The sequence below is a fragment of the Dermochelys coriacea genome, chromosome 4 (genome assembly GCF_009764565.3).
Source record: "Dermochelys coriacea isolate rDerCor1 chromosome 4, rDerCor1.pri.v4, whole genome shotgun sequence".
Classification (NCBI taxonomy): domain Eukaryota; kingdom Metazoa; phylum Chordata; order Testudines; family Dermochelyidae; genus Dermochelys; species Dermochelys coriacea.
The window spans coordinates 111,506,131-111,527,475 of NC_050071.1; the positions used below are offsets into that span (position 1 = coordinate 111,506,131).

General features: G+C 39.0%; 1 protein-coding gene across 4 annotated transcripts in view; it reads left to right on the top strand.

The window, feature by feature from the left end:
- Window positions 1-21,345, top strand: part of KCNIP4 (potassium voltage-gated channel interacting protein 4) — an 849,263-nt gene that overhangs the window by 411,245 nt on the left and 416,673 nt on the right. For 2 of the 4 annotated variants that reach the window (XM_038400060.2, XM_038400058.2), the window contains exon 1: window positions 13,824-14,238. The exons of the other annotated variants lie outside the window; for them this stretch is intronic. In XM_038400060.2, coding sequence (XP_038255988.1) covers window positions 14,139-14,238 — 100 coding nt within the window. In that variant the 5' untranslated portion in view covers window positions 13,824-14,138. Of the gene's footprint in view, window positions 1-13,823; window positions 14,239-21,345 lie in introns of those variants that run through there. 4 annotated transcript variants of the gene reach the window in all.

Genomic DNA, 21,345 nt, shown 5'->3' on the forward strand with positions numbered 1-21,345 from the left:
GTGATAAGAGAATTGCACTCACAAGATGTATGCTATTCACTTTTCTTTTTCTCAGTCATTATGCAGAAAATTCTGTTTTCTGGCATCTAGATATGTTAAGATCCATTTTTCTTTTCACACTATTTTCTACCTGGCTTTGGCTACTCTTCTTCTTTTTGTTAAGATTACTGTTGTAGGGCTAATTTTACAGATGTTCCTGGAGGGAAAAAAAGACCTCTGCAACATCTAAGGAGAGACAGTAAAGGGTAAAGAAGCAAAGCTTATCAAACCTGGTCTTTTCTTAGAAGCCAAATGAATTTTGGGGGTGCAAAAAACACTGAACATTTTCAATATTCACATTTAAAAATCTTTCTTTCACTTTTCTTACTGTCTAAATGGCACTGTGTATAATTTTAGTCAATGCAAGTCTTCAGTGATAATTATAATTCAATACTACTTTTCAGTTGCTTTATAGCCAAGCACAAAATACTTATTGAACTCCTTCTAGTAAATTCTATATGATCCAGTGGGGATCGATTTTATCATGGCTAGTCTAGACGCGATAAATCGATCCCCAAGTGCTCTCCCGTTGACTCCTGTACTCCACTGCGGCGGAGAGGCGCAGGCGGAGTCAACAGGGGAGCGGCAGCCGTCGACTCACTGCGGTGAAGACACCATGGTAAGTCGATCTAAGTACATCAACTTCAGCTACATCAGTCACGTAGCTGAAGTTGCATAACTTAGATCGATTTCGCCCCCCCCGCCCCCAGTGTAGACAAGGGCTTAGTTACCTGTTCTGGGATGGCGGCTGCAAATGTAACCCACCTGCCTAATGAGGAGATAGCTCTTTAAGACTGCTAGAGAGAAGGGAATTGTCTGGGTCCTGGTAGCTAGGCAGATGCACAATTAGCATTCCATGCCCAGAAGTTTCTGGAATCGAGTGGGGTAGTTCTCTGGGCAACCTCAATAGGTTCCCTGTTGCTGGGCTCATAGACTCCATTGAGGGCCAGCGATCAGGGCTGCTGCTTTACAAAAGGCCATGTGACCTGCATGGGTTGGGGGAAGCTCAGCCACAGGATCAGAAAGCAGGTGGGTTTCCCCTAACTCTGAAGCAATTTGCAGCAGGTTAGTCCTATTAACTTTTCAACGCAGGGAGGCACTGGCAGTGTTATAGTTGCCCCCTCCTGTTTCCTTTTTCTAACTTTTCATGTTAATTCGTATACCTTGAATGTTTTTAGCCAAACTGTTTTAGTTAAATGGTTTTAGCCGGTATGATTCACCAACTGTTTTCTTATTTAAATGTGATGGTGGGGAAAGAGTCACTTATATTGTGCTATTTTCAGTTTTGTTTTTTTTCTCTTATATGCTTAGTACTGATTGGTTGGCTAATTAGTTAGCTGACTCCATAGTCCAGCAGAGTCTGCCTGGGTTTCAGATATAGATTTCTGGAATGCACGCAAGAGGAGGAAAGATTATTTTGCAGTGCTTTTAACTCCGCGGACTGTAAATAGTCAGTGGATAAAGATTCTAACTGAAGCTCAGGTGAACTCCAGCTAAGCTTTTGAAACTTTGCATTGCCTTTCACTGTGTGTGTGTGTGTGTGTGTGTGTGTGTGTGGAGATTAACCTGTTTAAGTATAAACCAAGGAAAAATTCAAATTTATGTATAACTGTGCATCTGTATTAAGATGATGTATATGGATGATGAAGTAGCCTTGTTATGTAGTAGAAATTAAGCTTCTATTATTGTTTGTCATAAGATTTTTATAGAATTGGTTCTTAATTCTTAAGTGTCCTCCCTCACCTTCCCCCCAGACTTGTGGGGAAGTTAACACTGTAATCCTTGCTGAAAATCCCCAATGACTGAATTCTGGGTTGCCATATGCTTTTCTGTAGGACATGGGTGTTCAAACTGTGGCTCCCAAGCTGCGTGTGGCTGTGTTACAGTTAGCATGCAGCTCAGCTGTTTGCTCAGGGAGCAGTGCTCCCCCTACCAGGCTGGGAGGGAAGAACTTGAGGCTTCCGTCCTGTGGTGGGGCTAGGGGCTTCTGCCCGAGACTACTGGTGTCTGCTCAGACTGGGAGGGTACAATTTAAAGGTTTATGCCCCCCTTCCCCCACATGTCCCCCCTCTTACCCTCTGTGGCCCCTCCCTGCAGCACCCAGGTGTTAGCTCTGCATGGAGAGGCAGCAGGGAGAGGCCACTGATTTAGTTCTGCAGGGAGAGGCAGCAGCAAAAGCAATGTCTCTTTCTGCAGCTCCCAGCTGTTTGCCACTGCCTCTCCCCACAGCCGCCACACCCAGCTTGCCAGCTCCAGTAGCTGCTGTGGAGGGAGGGGCCTTGTGGCATCATGTGACTGAGTGCGGCCAGCAAACCCTGGCAAAAATCTGTGGGGCACATGGCATTCCTCCCATGTGTTGCCTCTGGTTTCTGCCCAGCGGGGAAGGGGCTCAGGGCTTCAGCCTCAAGATGACATCCTCCCCCTGCCCCAGACTGAAGCCCGGAGCCACGATAGGCATGCCACGGCTCTCAAACTTCTGAAGATTGGAGGGGCCGTAACTTTGGCGACCCCTGCTATAGGAGTTGTGTTTAAGACTAGGAAGAGGGATAGCCATGTAAATTCTAGCAGCCCAAAGATTATGCGAACTTGCTCCATCACCCTCCCTGTGGGTCCTGCTCTGGAAGAACAACCTTCACTTGTAATCAGGATTCCATAAGATCCCTGCCTGTGTAGGTTTCACTCACCCTTCCCAGGTATTAACTCCTCTTTTGGCAGTGCTGGCAAGTGCCACAAGGTCAGTGCTGGCCTGCTACAGGTCTGCCAGCAGAGTAAGAGAGAGAAACTGCCATGCTGAGTCAGACTAGTGATCTAGCTAGACCAGTAGCCAGGGCCAGATGTTTCAGAAGAAGGAGCGACAAACCTCAAAAGGCATAATTGTGGAATAACCTGCCTATTAACACAAGTTTCTCTCTAACTCCTGTCAGTTAGGGTTTTGCTAGCCACCTGAGCCTTGAGGATTTATATTGCTTATATATTCTTCTTCTAGTAAGGTGACTGTAGATATTTTTACTAAACACATGTCTACTTTATTTAAGACTCTCTAAATTTTGGCACTGACAATATCTTGTGACAGGTGAGTTCCAAAGACTCTGCATTGTGTGTACAAAATAGAATATTTCATTTCATCTTAAATGTGTTGCCACTTAATTCCATTTGGTCTCTTTCCGGTAGCATGGAAAAAGGTTAGATAGGAGCATCTAACTAACCTTCTCTGTTCATTATCTAATATTCTTCTGTCCTGTTCCCAGGTAAACCTCTCCTGCCAGGACTAGAGAGACCTAACCCTTTTAATATTTGCATTTAGTATCTCTAATCACTTTCATTGTGCTTCTTTTGATCATCATACTTTCTTTTTAAGATGGGTTGGCCAGAAAGGGGCACAGTATTCAAGGTGAGGGCATAATTAATGATCTGTAGAATGACATATTTTCATTTTTATTGTCTATCTATCTCTTTAGTATAACCTAAAATTTTGATTGGGTGGGGGGTTGCTTTGCTTTGTTTTATTTACCACCACAGGTCATTAAGTCTTGTGTTGCTACAAACTTTGTTTAGGTGAAAATATTCAGCAGGTGATATTAGAGTGATACTCTTCAGTCTTCAGTGGGTGTATCAATGAATGCTTCAGGAATTACTCTGGGAATGTTTTGAGAGAGAAAGAGTCAAAGTCACAACCAACCAAAAAAAAGTAATTTTTTTTTTTTTGGAAGAAAGGGGGTTAAGGATGAGTTCATGCCACTTGCCCTTCATTTACTGGTTCCATGCTTTTTAAGGTGACCCTAGGTAACATTCAGCATTTTAGGCACGTCCTGTACTGTGGTCTCCATTCAGACGTGAAGCAACTTTCTGTGGGACTTCACACCATAGCATCTCCAGAATGGCTCTGTATTGCTATAACAGCATATAAAACTGCACAATGGATCCAATAAAATGTGGTTGGTAGACTTACTATCAATGAGTGGGATTTTCAAAAGCACCTGAGGGAGTTAGAAGTCCAAGTCCTTGTGTTCCTAACCCCTTAGGTGCTTTTAAAATTCCACCTTCTATTCCTCCAGCCTTGTTCTACATAACCAGGAACATTTCAGAGATGCTCAGCATTTCTGATAATAAAGAAGGATAATAATGCATAAACAAACTAAGAATACCATAGCATGTATTTCTGTTAAGTTCAGCACTTTGAGTCTCATAGTGCATGACTAATAGTATAATAGCACCCTAAGTTTGGAATAAACTTGGTGGAGATAAAAAGTGAAAATACTTCTCACTTTGGGAGGTAAATGACTGAATTAAGTTTCATGTAACCTAAAATCAGTTCTTCATAAACTATCAAGCTAAATTATAGAAAAATTCTAGGGGTCAACCCTATTTATACTTCAGTAGCATCTAGAGCCACCCATCATGGATCAGGGCCCCATTGTTCTTGGCACCATATACATGTATAATGAAAAGATGGACCCTGCCCCAGTGAGTTTATGATCAAAGTATAAAATGAGAGAACAGATGTGATGTGATTACAATTAGTGTAACAAGCAGTGGTTGTAGCACCAGTTGCTAGCGCATTGACATGAAGTTTATAGACTCTACAATAGAGGAGAGTTTAGAGGAGGGATTTGAAGGAGGACAATAGTGGCAGTTTTGTAGATTTTTTTTTTTTAACCCATGCATAAGGAGCTTCATGAGAGAGCAAAGGTGCTTGTAGGCAAGGCTTGATTAATGTGCAAAGAAGGCTGAAATCAGGTTTAAGTCATGACCAGCCTTGACAGTGAAGACCAGTATTTGGTGTTTGATATAGAGAAATGTGAAAGGAGGAGTGACATAGGTTTCAGAGTAGCAGCCGTGTTAGTCTGTATTCGCAAAAAGAAAAGGACTACCGGTGGCACCTTAGAGACTAACAAATTTATTAGAGCATAAGCTTTCGTGAGCTACAGCTCACTTCATCGGATGCATTTGGTGGAAAAAACAGAGGAGAGATTTATATACACACACACAGAGAACATGAAACAATGGGTTTATCATACACACTGTAAGGAGAGTGATCACTTAAGATAAGCCATCACCAGCAGCAGGGGGGGGAAAGGAGGAAAACCTTTCATGGTGACAAGCAAGGTAGGCTAATTCCAGCAGTTAACAAGAATATCAGAGGAACAGTGGGGGGGTGGGGTGGGAGGGAGAAATACCATGGGGAAATAGTTTTACTTTGTGTAATGACATAGGAGTGACATAGCTGGATTGACAACCAGAATGATGATTTTCACAGCACAATTTTGAATGGCTGTAAGAGGGGAGAACAACATGGCATTTTTCAAGGACAGAAAGGAAGAGGTTACAGTAGTCCAGTTGTGAGAAAATGAGTGAGGTCTGAACTGAAGTTTTATTAGCTGGATTGCGAGGAAAGGATGAATCTTGGGTGTTGTGCCATCAAAATTTAGCTATGATCTAGATGTGTGGGTCTAGAGAGAGCCAGATCAAATATAACACCTAGGATACAGGGCTGGGTGACAGTGAAGGCTGGAAAGGGTTGAGTTCAATGTGACTAAAGTTACTCCTATGGTTAAATCTTTGCAGGATCAAGCCCCAAGGTTGTCGGATAAGTGCATAATATGATAGCTGTTTGCTGCTTCAAACTTAAGGTGTGTGTGTGTGTGTGTGTGTGTGTGTGTGTGTGTGTGTGTGTAGTAAGCATAAATAAAAGCTCAGTTTCCTACTGCTTTAGATTTCCTGTCAAAGAAATATTTCACAGAAGCACTATGCTGATTTCTAAATATTTTAGATGTGTAATTTCTTCACATCTGTATGGATCTATTCATTTGTCTTTGTAATGGTAAGTGTAAATGACTTGCTCAGCAGTCTGTGAATGTATGGGTGGTATTTCTTCTGTAATTATTAAAAAGGCTATTAAAGAGCTTCTTGTGTGGACACAGCACTACTGAAGATTAAGAATAGCAGATACATTATTTGCAAATGTTTTAACACCGTGTCGAGATGCAGCGAAGACAGCTACAGAACTTTTAAATAGCTTATTTAGTCCAGTTAAAGCTAGATCCTTTGTTCTCAGTCACTTTGAAATTTGGCTTTCAAACAGCTCTTCATTGCTGTCCTATTATGTCTGTTGTAGAGACTGCAATTCATATATTTTTTGCTTTTATGTGTGAGTATGGGGCAAATTCAGTTCCTTGCCATAGTGCACCCATACAATAGCTCTTACTAGGAAGAGGTTCCAGTTAATAAGGGCCACGGTGCACTAACAGGCCCAACTGGACATGGTTAACTAGTTGGCTTGACAGCACATGAGGACACCTAGCTTCCCACAACTATGCAAAATACTGACAACTCAAAACTTGAAGTTATGTATCACTAAGACAAAACCAAAGCATGTTGTAAAACAGATTCCTCTTCCCCAAAATTGTTTTAACACCATCCCTGGCACAGTCTACTTTTTGTATACCCACAGTTGTCATTTTCACATGATAGCAAGCCGATTAAGCTCTTCATCACTACAGGCGCACAGGCTTTTCCAAAGGATAGTTAATAAACCATTTAAAGCAATATATGCCTGGATTGAGCCTGTGGTTTGGCAAATGATCAAGCTGTTCTCGCAACAGGCTGCAATGGAAAGTTGCTTTTTAAATCTGGCTGAAAGGGCTAGTGGAAGATTCCCCAGGATGGAGAAATCTCTGGATGATGTAGCACCATCATAGCAGCTCCTAAAATGTATCTGGCAGCAGGTGGCTGTGAGTAAAAACATTAAGGTTTGGCCCATAATAAAGTCTTAAATCTCATAATGATTGACTGCATCAGAGGATTTAATATTTTATTTGCAATTCTTAACTATTTACTTAAAAGATTAAAATACAAAGGATTAAAGATACAAATAAACATTTGACAGGTTTCAGAGTAGCAGCCGTGTTAGTCTGTATCCGCAAAAAGAAAAGGAGGACTTGTGGCACCTTAGAGACTAACAAATTTGAGTATAAGCTTTCGTGAGCTACAGCTCACTTCATAGGATGCATTCTGTAGCTCACAAAAGCTTATGCTCAAATTTGTTAGTTTCTAAGGTTCCACAAGTCCTCCTTTTCTTTTTGCAAACAAACATTTGTATCTGTGTAATGGCTTTGTTTTAGCTTTTTTTAAAGCTAGAACTACTATTGGATTTCAAATTTTTATATTTTAAAAAATTGCATCCTGTGTTGTGTGCGCGCACTATACTTTTTATGCAAATGGATAGGTTTAAGTAACGGGTGTAGCTGAATTAGGAAGAGTCTCAAAAGTGAACAGTCTAGCCTGTTGTATGTTTGCCCCTCTACCACTCCTTATGCTGTATAAAGGCTATCTCTTATAGGAGGAGAGAATTCTGCCTCCTTGATTTTTTTAACATCAGAAATATCATTTTTATAAGACATTAAAATGAGGACCTGAGGTTTTAATTTAAAAAAAATTACTAGAATATATTTTGTTATAGGTGATACTTTGATTCATCATAAGAGTGAAGGACAAATAAGCAAGGATGGTGTTGCCATTAATTTACTGGAGTTGAGCTTGGAAGATCTGGGTTCAGTTTCCAGCTCTCCTGCAGACTTCCTGAGGGACCTTGGGCAAGTCACTTAATGTCTTTGTGCCTCAGATTCCCATCTGTAAAATGGGGGATAATTCTTCCTTTATCTCTTCCATCTTTACAATCAATTTTAGACAAGACCAACAAAACTCTTCAGGCCAAAGACTCTTAATACGTGTGTACAATGGGTAGCACAACATGGACTCAATTTTGGTTGGGGCTTTCAGGTGCTACCCATAATAAGATAGTTCATTAAAATAATGTTCTTTATTTTTGACTACATATTTAACATTTTCAGCAGCCACATTTTAATTACATAATTTATGGGAATGGATAGACTAATTCATATATGGGAATATCATATTATCTCACCTACCTTGTCTGTCTCATATGCATCGAAAATAACTTTGTACCTATCTTTTTTTAATGCACGGCATACACAGCAACAAAGGTGGTATTATTGAAACTGGTGGATTGGCAAATTACAAGTCCACATTCATCAAGTGTTGGGTCTCTGACCTCTTTGTCCATTACTAGGGTGCCTTGGAAGAAGAAAAGTTTAGCATAAGTGGAACATCTTTAGAAAAGCACCTGCCCTGAGAAAAAGGTTGGGTGGGGAAAGGATGTACAGATAACTTAAGGAAAGGCGGCTTGAAAAGTCAAAGATAAGGTTTGCAAAATCATTAAGCCTTGCAGCATTTTTGAAGACAACCAGTGAGACTCTCATGTGAATTCCCTTTGAGTGGGAGCTCTGTACCTTGGGATTCTCCACGTAATTTTTTTTTCTCCTTACCATTCTGAGGGTGGAGAGGAGATCTTCTTCTCCAGCAGATAATACTTGTCAGGCAGTAACATAGGGTGATATGTGCTCATCAAACCATTAGGCTTTGTGTACATTAGAGAAAATTAGTACTCATATCATATAATTTGCCACCATCAATGCAGTTGCACTGGTGATACGCTAGTTCTTATACTGTTGCTAACCGCAGCTTACCTGTCTTAACCATTTTCACAACAAAATGTTAAAAAATCCTTGATCCTGTCTCAACTAGGGTTGAAATTCTGGTCTCACTGAAGTCAATGGGAGTTTTGCAGACAGCTGCAGCGGCACAGGAGCTAGCAAACAGAGCTCTAAACAGGGGAATTTGAGTGGGAGTTCTGTTGGAGGAGTTTGGATTGTGGTGCTTGTTTGGGGTTTGCTTTTGCTGGGGGGTGGTCTTTTTGGTGTGGCTTGTGTTTCCCAGATTAACAGGATTTAGGTGGGAAGGAGATGACAGATACAGAGGCAGCTGTGGGAGTGACTCCTGTAGTGAAAGACACATTGAGGATGACTCGATGTGGAAGCTGTGATATGTACATGATCCTGGAGGGGGGAACCGGTAAGAGTTTTTTCTGCATGAAATGCCGTCTGATAGAGCTGATGGAGGAAAAGATCCGAGGTTTGGAGATGCAGGTGGAAAGTCTGGTTGAGTTTAGGAAGGGGTTTGAGCAGATGATGGAGCAAAGATATGAGGTATCTGAAGGGAAAAGCTCAGACTCACAGATGGAAGCAGGGCTGGGGAATTTTGAGGAGAGACTGGGTGAGGAAAGTGGTCAGTGGAAACATGTGACTCAAAGAACCAGGCAGAGAAAAAGACGGGCTAGTGAAGGAGAAATAGAGCTTAGGAACAGGTTTGCAGAGTTGGAAAATGAAGAAGGGGCTCAGCAGGTACTTGTTGAAGGTGGAAGGGTAAGGAAGAAGAGAAGAGAGGCTAGTCCTATAGGAAAAGGGGAAGAGTCAAGGGAGACTACACCAAATATGACCCCCAGGAGGATACAGGATGGGTTGAAGAGGATTGTAAGGGAAAATAGGAATGGAAAGAACTTGCAGCCAGAGGGAACAGGGGAGAGACTGGAGAATAGCACTGTCACCAGGAAAAGGCAGGTCTATGTGATCGGGGACTCTTTATTGAGAAGAATAGACAGGCCTGTAACTAGAGCTGATCCTGAGAATAGAAGGGTGTGCTGTCTTCCGGGTGCTAAGATACGGGATGTAGACCTGAGGTTGAAAAGGATCCTCAAGGGAGCGGGAAAGAATCCCCTAATTATCCTTCATGTGGGAACAAATGATACAGCCAGATTCTCGCTGGAAAGTATCAAGGGAGACTATGCTAGGCTGGGGAAGACACTTAAGGAAATTGAGGCTCAGGTGATCTTTAGCGGGATCCTTCCTGTTCCTAGAGAAGGGCAACAAAGGTCTGACAAGATTATGACTGTCAACAGATGGCTTAGGCAGTGGTGCTATAAGGAGGGCTTTGGGATGTATGGCCACTGGGAGGCATTCATGGACAGAGGTCAATTCTCTCGGGATGGACTTCATCTGAGTAGGGAAAGAAATAGACTTCTAGGATCAAAGCTGGCACAACTGATAAAGAGAGCTTTAAACTAGGAATTGGGGGGAGATGGATGGGAGATGTCCAGAAAATCTCCACGCCAGATTTTAGCATTGAGAGGGAAGAAGATGAAGTAAGAAAGGATACAGCCATGGGTAGGAGAATGTATATAAGGAGCGAGGGCGGTGTGGATACTAGTCTAATAGGTTATACTGGCTGTAGAATGACTGTGCCTAATAGGGTACAAAATGTGAGCGAGGCCAAACAGCAAAAATTAAGATGTTTGTACACCAATGCGAGGAGTCTAGGTAACAAAATGGAGGAACTAGAGCTACTGGTGCAGGAAGTGAAACCAGATATTATAGGGATAACAGAAACATGGTGGAATAGTAGTCATGACTGGACTACAGGTATTGAAGGGTATGTGCTGTTTAGGAAAGACAGAAACAAAGGTAAAGGGGGTGGAGTAGCATTGTATATCAATGATGAGTTAGAATGTAAAGAAATAAGAAGCGATGCAATGGATAAGACAGAGTCCGTCTGGGCAAAAATTACATTGGGGAAGAAAACTAGTAAAGCCTCTCCTACGATAGTGCTTGGGGTGTGCTATAGACCTCCGGGATCTAATTTGGATATGGATAGAGCCCTTTTTAATGTCTTTAATCAAGTAAATACTAATGGAAACTGCGTGATCATGGGAGACTTTAACTTCCCAGATATAGACTGGAGGACCAGGGCTAGTAATAATAATAGGGCTCAGATTTTCCTAGATGCGATAGCTGATAGATTCCATCATCAAGTAGTTGCTGAACCGACTAGAGGGGATGCCATTTTAGATTTAATTTTGGTGAGTAGCGAGGACCTCATAGAAGAAATGGTTGTAGGGGACAATCTTGGCTCAAGTGATCATGAGCTAATTCAGTTCAAACTAAATGGAAGGATTAACAAAAATAAATCTGCAACTAGGGTTTTTGATTTCAAAAGGGCTGACTTTCAAAAATTAAGGAAATTAGTTAGGGAAGTGGATTGGACTGAAGAACTTATGGATCTAAAGCTAGAGGAGACCTGGGATTACTTTAAATCAAAACTGCAGAAGCTATCGGAAGCCTGTATCCCAAGAAAGGGGAAAAAATTCATAGGAAGGAGTTGTAGACCAAGCTGGATGAGCAAGCATCTTAGAGAGGTGATTATGAAGAAGCAGAAAGCATACAGGGAGTGGAAGATGGGAGGGATGAGCAAGGAAAGCTACCTAATTGAGGTCAGAAGATGTAGGGATAAAGTGAGACAGGCTAAAAGTCGAGTAGAGTTGGACCTTGCAAAGGGAATTAAAACCAATAGTAAAAGGTTCTATAGCCATATAAATAAGAAGAAAACTAAGAAGGAATAAGTGGGGCCGCTTAACACTGAGGATGGAGCGGAGGTTAAAGATAATCTAGGCATGGCCCAATATCTAAACAAATACTTTGCCTCAGTCTGTAATAAGGCTAAAGAGGATCTTTGGGATAATGGTAGCATGACAAATGGGAAGGAGGATATAGAGTTAGATATTATCATATCAGAGGTAGAAGCGAAACTGAAACAGCTTAATGGGACTAAATCGGGGGGCCCAGATAATCTTCATCCAAGAATATTAAAGGAATTGGCACCTGAAATTGCAAGCCCATTAGCAAGAATTTTTAATGAATCTGTAAACTCAGGAATAGTACCGAATGATTGGAGAATTGCTAATATAGTTCCAATTTATTTAAGAAAGGAAAAAAAAGTGATCCGGGTAACTACAGGCCAGTTAGTTTGACATCTGTAGTATGCAAGGTCCTGGAAAAAATTTTGAAGGAGAAATTAGTTAAGGACATTGAAGTCAATGGTAAATGGGACAAAATACAACATGGTTTTACAAAAGGTAGATCGTGCCAAACCAATCTAATCTCCTTTTTTGAAAAAGTAACAGATTTTTTAGATAAAGGAAATGCAGTGGATCTAATTTACCTAGATTTCAGTAAGGCATTTGATACCGTGCCACATGGGGAATTATTAGTTAAATTGGAGAAGATGGGGATCAATATGAACATCAGAAGGTGGATAAGGAATTGGTTAAAGGGGAGACTGCAACGGGTCCTACTGAAAGGCGAACTGTCAGGTTGGAGGGAGGTTACCAGTGGAGTTCCTCAGGGATCGGTTTTGGGACCAATCTTATTTAATCTTTTTGTTACTGACCTTGGCACAAAAAGTGGGAGTGTGCTAATAAAGTTTGCAGATGATACAAAGCTGAGAGGTATTGCCAATTCAGAGAAGGATCGGGATATTATACAGGAGGATCTGGATGACCTTGTAAACTGGAGTAATAGTAATAGGATGAAATTTAATAGTGAGAAGTGTAAGGTTATGCATTTAGGGATTAATAACAAGAATTTTAGTTATAAGTTGGGGACACATCAATTAGAAGTAACGGAAGAGGAGAAGGACCTTGGAGTATTGGTTGATCATAGGATGACTATGAGCTACCAATGTGATATGGCTGTGAAAAAAGCTAATGCGGTTTTGGGATGCATCAGGAGAGGCATTTCCAGTAGGGATAAGGAGGTTTTAGTACCATTATACAAGGCACTGGTGAGACCTCACCTAGAATACTGTGTGCAGTTCTGGTCTCCCATGTTTAAAAAGGATGAATTCAAACTGGAGCAGGTACAGAGAAGGGCTACTAGGATGATCCGAGGAATGGAAAACTTGTCTTATGAAAGGAGACTTAAGGAGCTGGGCTTGTTTAGCCTAACTAAAAGAAGGTTGAGGGGAGATATGATTGCTCTCTATAAATATATCAGAGGGATAAATATAGGAGAGGGAGAGGAATTATTTAAGCTCAGCACCAATGTGGACACAAGAACAAATGGAACATTCTGTGGCCTGCGCTGTGCAGGAGGTCGGACTAGATGATCAGAGTGGTCCCTTCTGACCTTAGTATCTATGAATCTATGAATCTATGACTTCAACAGGAGCTGGGATTTCACCCTGCAGGCTTAGATTTATTGCAGCTCCAGCACTGTTGCCCATGGTACTGTAATACAGCCCCAAGTTTTTCTAATGCATGCTGAAGTATGTTGTATGTGACAATGCCAGTATGGTAATGTGTAATAAAAATGGACCATCATATCTTTTTGCTGTGGAAGCACTGTAATTCTGTCCTGTGGTTAGCACACTGGTATTATGTTGCTGCTGACCACATAGAAAATACTTTGTATAGCTAAATCTCAAAAAATAAACAAAAATAAAAAAAAATTTTTTTTTTACTAAACGCTTTGCTAGTGAACTCTTCTTCTCCTCCCTTTATGCTCCCTTTATCTTTTTTCTTTTTAATTTCTTTAATCTCAAAAAGTTGGACCTAAAGCAGAAAAAGATAAAAGGACGAAATGGAACAGGCTTGTACTTCGTTTTTTAAAGTACAAAAATGATTCTCTTTCTACACTCCAGGAATAAAATATAAATATACGTGGTAGGTAGAGCAGTGAATTCATAATCCTCAGGCTCTCTTTTTGACAAGAGAAACTAATTGAAAAGTCGTCTTAAGCTACAATATCTGTCTACAATTTGATTAATTTACAGGAGACTATATAGTACTAGTTTTGTAGAAACACACATTTCAAGCCATTCAGATTTAATAATAAATCCTCCTGATTATTTTCATGTTCCCATTCTTATTTTGTGTTATGAGGCCTTTTTGTCCCGTAGTGTCCAGTGTAAGTCCACATATTAGTTAGCTTCTGTTACCTAGGCAACTGAATAGGCAACAATGCTACAGTACTAGCAGCATGGGCACAAGAAGCAGCATATTCCCAGATGTCTAGCTATCACTCTAGGCATGTCATTTTTACAGGGGATATTTACTCTGTGACCTCCTGGGTCCTTGGGTGATCGGCACTTTACTTCATGCATGGCTGTCTTTCTGTGTAAGAGTGATAACGAGCCAACAGATAAACCTGACAGGCCTGAGTTTATCTATCTGCCACTCCTGGCCTCTGTTAGTGTAGACAGGATGTATTCTCTCTCTCTCTCTCTCTCTCTCTCTCCTCTCCCCCCCCCCCTTCCCTTGCAGTAGCCTTCTTAATGTAGTTTAATGGATTTACAAAGCCAGGCAGAGAGCACTTTTCTCAGTGGCTGTGGTCGGATCATGACCTCTCACCATGAACTTGGAAGGGCTTGAAATGATAGCAGTTTTGATCGTGATTGTGCTTTTTGTCAAAGTGTTGGAACAATTTGGGCTGATTGAAGCAGGTGTAGAAGGTAAGGGAGTTTATTTCAGTGACTTCTAAAATATTTTTGTTATGATCTCTTCTAACAATGCAAGGGGCACCTGTAAACTAGATGTAAGATACTACCTGAGTCACCCAGAGATCGACATGCAGAACAGGAGCTTTGTGGCTTAAACGTTACAAGTTGTAGTGATGGTCTTTCTTTTTACAGCAAAAATGTCATTAAAATACTTTCAAGAACTGTACAAATATAAAACTAGATCTTTAGCAAATACATTAAGAATTTTAACTCCTTATTCATGTTTATAATCTATAGTTGTAATATTAGATCAAATCAGATTTCAAAATAGTTAACATGCAAATAGATTTATAATATGATCTATATCATAAGAACATCATCTGGGCTGGGATTGTTGTAACCAGCTATACATATTTTATAGTATTTGCCAATCTGATTACAGTATCCTTCATTATCAAAGTAAAACAATGTGTTTGGAGGAAACAACTGCAATCCTTAGATTCAAATGAAAAACTCTAACATTCACTTAGGTCAGCCAAGTGTATTTCTAAATTTGTATTGCTTGATGCTGTTTATCATAGACAATTGTATCTTATCCTTATTAACAATAAAGTTTTTATATAAAACAGTAAACATAGGAAATCAAGTGCTTGCATTTCTTAAGTATGGCTTTTCTGAGTGCATCTTAGTAAACCATTTGATTATTGTGATCTTGTTCTGAAAGCATAATTACTCTTTCCATTTAAGTTGTTACTCTACCCAGGAAGCTGGCTGCAATGTAGTACACAAATATTCAGATATTGTTTACCAAAATTTTACAAGGTCTTTGGCTGAAATAATCTATTTCTTAAATATTCCTGTAAGCCTGCATTTTAGACAATATACTTGTGCTTATACACATTTGGGAACTCTGTCTATGAGCAGATTATGGTTTTATAGGCTAACAAGTAAAACAAATCTCAGCAAAATATATTTGCCATTATGACCAGGCTTAAAGTAATCCTGTGTGTGTAACACTTAGAGAAACTCAATCTTTTCTTCAAGTGATTTTTAAGAGTGTTCACTGAAAATTGTATCTTTTTTTCCTCTCATGCTATATATGTTTAGAAATGTGTAGACTTAATTACAGCTCCTGAAAATGATGGTGTCTCCCACAGATATGTTATCAGATGTATTCTTGTTAAAGCTTGTTTTGGATGGTTTGTAGAGTCCATGAGAGTGCATTATTATTGGTATACATAACTGAGACCTTATGCTTTTGAATATATTATTAGAATCTGATTTTGTCTTAAATTTGTTAATTACAAAACTGAAATATCTCAACTTTTACTTAACTTTTACCATTATATTGATCTACAGTCTGTTTAGTTGATATATTTCTATATGGTCTGTTTAGGTATGACTGTCGTATCCTAGTGAGTTTCTATGGTAAAATCCACTATTGGTGTGTGTTTTTTTAAATTTTTTTTATATATATATATATATATATATATATATATGGTAGTAATTGGGAGACAGACTATGGGGGTAGACTTGCTTCTCAGTGTCTATAAAATTCCTGTAAGATATATATAAAGGTTTGTAGAACAACTGACTACTTTGTTACAAAAATTCTGGAGTTCAAGGAGAACTGTCCATTTGCATGTGCACACAATCTGTTTGGTTTTTACCCCTTATAACACAGCTTTCTAGAATGTCAGCAGAAATAAATCATAAGGAAAAAGTATAAAACTTATTGCTTTGTGGTATTCAAAGTGCTATAGGCAACAATATGTATGGAATAAATACATATTTTATTGAAATTGCTCATTAGATTTATAAATGATGAAATACACAAAAAAAGGGCTTACACAGAAAGGATGAATGGATGTCTTGGGTTTATTCATGAGTGGCAGCTTTACTCTCTGCATATTTCTCAGACCTGGAAAATGAAGGTTTTGAATGAAGCAAGAGAGAAATTGTGTGGTGGTTCGTTTTTGGGTTTTTTGCAGTATTACTAGGGGGATTTAAACAATTGTCTGAGGTGGTTTTGATAAACTCTATTTAACTACACTCTCACACGTATGCTATCTTGTGATACATACACTGCATGTGTAAGTGCTGAAAAGTTCTTAGAATATTTAAAAAAATTAAATCATACACCGTTATAAGCCCATTCATGATGCTTATATGGTTTTCTAAAAATGTTGATAGTGTCCTTAAAATATTATTCTTTGTGATATTGCATTGATTCAGCTTTCATTAGGTGACATCCCTTTCCCTTTTCTGTGCTCCACGATTCAACTTTCCTAGTAAGATTTCCTTGCATGTTATATGGAAAACCAATAGCTCACCTTGATAGACGTTTGTAGGCTTTCTTTTCACAACACCAAGAGTTGTTCTGTGTCCTCAGATATCTTTTTTGTAGATCTGTCTGGAAGTTACTTTTAAATTCAATAATTATGGATCCAAACTAGGACACCAAATCAAACACTCCTTTAACTCTGAAGTTCAGAATCATATTTGAACTTCAGAGTTCGCTCCTCCAGATGGAATGGAACAAAATTAAACCTTGGATCTGAACACCCTCAAATCTGAGGAAGCTTGGATTTTGTGATTTTGTGATTTAATCAGTTACTTAATCTAGAAGGATCAAATACTTACCCAATTTAAATCAACCGCAAAATTCCATTTATTAAATCGGGATTCTGATTTAGCTTTAGCTACATAAATATATGCATTATTCAGTATCTTTTTCAATATCGCAGTGTTTATTTACTATGCAATGTTTGAATACATGCCATTATGCATTAAATGTAATTAAATACTAAGGTTCTTTTTGTATGCAAAAATGAAGTATTGTAATGGCAGAATCAGAATATTTGTAGCCTGCTGCACTCAAGTAATTGGATATTTTGAATGGGCCTTTCCAATCATCCTCAGTTGCTGAAAGATTCTGCTGTGATTACAGTAGTAGTATTTCCAAAGTAAAAGGAAAGGTGTTTTTAAAAATGCCTGACCGATATTAAAGGGAGAAACAACAGTATAATTATACAGATCACAGGACTTGATACTTGTAATGACTCTTCAATTGCTTGTGAATTGAACAGGTGCCTACTGTCCTGCTTAAGTGTACCTTATTGGTGGTTTTTCAAAGGTGAGTATCTACTGTATTCGCAAAAAGAAAAGGAGTACTTATGGCACCTTAGAGACTAACAAATTTATTAGAGCATAAACTTTCGTGAGCTACAGCTCACTTCATCGGATGCATTTGAAGTGAGCTGTAGCTCACAAAAGCTTATGCTCTAATAAATTTTAGTCTCTAAGGTGCCACAAGTACTCCTTTTCTTTTTGCGAATACAGACTAACACGGCTGCTACTCTGAAACCTATCTACTATATTGATACACTAATATTGGAAACATTTTAATATTTTACTATGGTACAAATTGAAGTTTGAGATATTCTTGATAAACTGCCCATGACTCTCTGGGAGAGAGAGGAGACAGGCTTGTTAGATAAGAACAAGTAAATTAAAATATTCTAAAATCTTAAGGTATAACAGTTGTCAGAATATCAGTTTAAATTTCATAATGTTTGTAGTTTTCTTATGAAAAGTGGTAATCTGTGTACAAGTTAGTCAAATTAACCTGGTACAGAAAGTTTTAAATATTTTTCCCTCTGCATTTAAATTATTGTGGGTGAATTATTAAAGTTCAGGTGATCTAATCTAGCTTTTTGAAACAAATATGTAAGAATAAAGTTGATGTGCCTTATAAAGAGATCAGCCCCTTCTCAGTTACAAAAATTTAAAATGGTTTTCTCTTAACAGTATGTCGTCAGAATTTGAATCTCCTTTCTAAAACTAAATGTATAATAAAAGGTTGTGAAATGACCCTGTTCAGTCAGATAAATAATAGAATATACACTATGAGGGTTGATGTGGAGTGAGAACACACACACAAATAGCAGTGGATACCGCTCAAAGCAATAAGTTGACACTAATAAAATTCACCAAGACATAAAAGCTGGCATAAAGGGTAGTTAATGTTACACCGAAACATGGTTTGTTTCTTATAATTGCCCTGGCTATAAAATGTTAATTTCATGACAGCAGTAATAGTTTCAAAAACTTCCTCATGAGCCCTGAGAGTGGCAGCAGTAGTTTGCACAGAACTTTACAGCTTAAATCATTATAATGTAGATAAATCCACTGGAACAGTGGATTGCTGTAAAATGCCAAAGTTTCTAACCCAATCTTAATGCTGGGTATTTTGATGAATTGCTTTCAGTTGGAAAACCATGCATGACCGTGGATATATAGGGAGTTGCTGAGTGATGTCCTAGTGCTTTCTTTTTAACAAGCACTATGTATGACTGGTAATGACAGTCTCTTGAGTTACTTGTGGGTGCTCTTTTTGTTCTGCACTGAAAACAGCAGCTATTAAACCTGTTTTGTGACCCAAACTGCAGTCTGCTGGGAACTTCAGAGTAATCATGCTTCATTGTGATGTCGTGGGGGGGGGGGAATTGTCACATCAAACAATTAATATTGATGAGCATTAGCTTGTAACAAACATACAGAGTTGTGCACCATTCTGCATTTCTTAGGAATTATACTATAAACTTCTCCTTGATGTCAGAGGGTGTTGCATGTGTGGATGTTTTAAAATATAGTCCTAAATTAGAATGTGAATAGACCTAGCTGAATGTGTCATTAGGGAAGTGTGTGGTGGTGGGGGGAATCTTGGACATTTTAAAATTGGCATTTTTGGTTACTCGCTTAGAAATAGTTGCTACATTATATCTTCAGATTTTTCAAGAGAAATTGAACAATAGCTGTTAAAGCAAACCCCTTAACAATACTCAATAGCTGCAGTGCAAGCAGTAGATGGAAATCTAATATATTCAATCAAGGAAAATTGTACTGTTTGCTCCATACACAATAAGAATAGGTCATGTGTACATTTCAGATATTTATCACAATAGAGGTATAAGGTTCTGAGTACAATGTCTGAAAACTAGAAATGGGCAAAGTGTAAGAAGAGGGGCTAGGTAACCCAGGAAATTAATAATAATCCTTTAATTTGTAGCTCATTGTTATGACTAACATAATGACTGAGAGTCATTACTTTCTGACAGCTGTTCAGTTGCCTTTGTGAAATGTGTTAGTGGCCTCAATTCAATGCCCAGTGAAGAACTTCACTCCTGGGACTAATTGCTACTTTTGAAGATGATACTCTGCATTTCTTTAGTGTGCTACATCCATAGATCTCAAACATGGGTAAATATTGCAGTTGATGGCTTCGGCAAATACTGCAAGGGTTTAATAGGTATGGAGACTGCACCGCTCTGTCACCCATAATTGACTGGGCTGGCCAATTAGAAATGATGTACACTGATAGAAAAACATCAGGATACTTACACAGCCATTGTCATGTAATTGACGGTACATAAAGAACATTAAGCTCCTGTGCTGTTAGCCTGATGCCTTTCACAAAGCTAAATATTTAAAATTAATCTTCAAAAAGTAATGGGAAGGCATTAAAAACAGACTTAATCACAAGCTGATATGTAGGCTGTCGATAACAACTTTCACATATGCATGTGAATACTGGGAGAATCTTTTTTTTTTCTGTCACTACTAGAATTATAGTTTCTAAAAGTATTTTGAAATAATAGTGCCCATAGGTGCTGGAATGAGGGGTGCTTTGGGTGCTGCTGTACCCCTTGACTTGAAGTGGTTTCCATCATATACAGGGTTTTCAGTTTGGTTCAGTGGCTCTCAGCACCCCCACTGTACAAATTTTCTAGCACCACTGATTGAGTAATACCAATTGCTTGACACTATTCATAAATTCTCAGGCCACAAGGAACCATTGTGATCCACTAGTCAGACCTCCTAAATAACACAGGCCATTGAGCTTCCTTGAATTAATTTTGGGTTTGAACTACAGGATATCTTTTAAAACCCACCTCATCTTCTAATTGATGAAAAATCCACCATAAGCCTTGGTAAATTATTCCAGTGGTTAATTATCCTCACTGTTAAAAATGTGTGCCTTATTTCCTGTCTGAACGAATCTAGCTCCAATTCCAGTCATTGGATCTTGTTATCTTTGTCTGCTAGATTAAGCTCATCAGTTTTTTCCTCCCATGTAGGTACTTATAAACTGTCAAGTCACCCTTTAATCTTCTCTTTGTTAAGGTAACTAACTAGCTGTCTTTCACTCTGACATGTTTTCTAATTGTTTAATCACTTTCATAGCTTTAAATTTTCCTCTGAACCCTCTCCAGTTTTTATCAACATCCTTCTTGAATTATGGAAACTAGAACTGTATACAGTATTCCAGTGGCACTGATGCTCAACAGAGGTAATAGAGTATGGAGGCTATTTCTCCTTATCCCCTGTTCATCCATCTAAGGATACTACTGGCCCTTTCAGTCACAGTGGGAGCTCATATCCAGCTGATTATCCACCATGACCCCAAAGTCTGAGTCACCTCTTCTCAAGGTAGAGGCCTCCATCCTGTAAGTACAGCGTACATTTTTTTTCCTAGATGTGTGACTTCACATTTGACTGCACTGAAATACATATTGTTTGCTTGCATCCAACTTACCAAGTTATCCGGATTGCTTTGTATCCACTGTGTGCCATCATTTTTAATAGCATACTTAAAGTAGCCGATAGTCCAGAGATTGACTAGGTGTCCATAATACCAGATCTATTCAAAGGCTTCCAAATTGCCCTGTTTTGGGGGGGCACTCATAACTTGAAAACTGTATTCAGACATCTTTACCAAAAAGGCAGGTGTTAAACCGATTTAGTATGCATATCTCTTACTATTGTGAGGATTTAAATATTGATATTTTTTTTACTCATCCTTCAAAAATGTATTGGACTTAAGTGGAATTTTCCAAGGTTGACTTACAATATATGGGACAGAGCACAACCTTGTACAGTTTATAATAAATTAGATGAAAATTAAACCCATTGGAGAGAGTGAAAATTACTGTTTAGTGCCTTCCAAAGAAAGGTAGTGGCTCTTTTCAGGGAGAATTCAGTTATGAATGACAATTGCTATCCTCCTTGTTTCATTAACAGTAAATGATGTAGCAAGCAGGTACAAAAGAAAGAAAT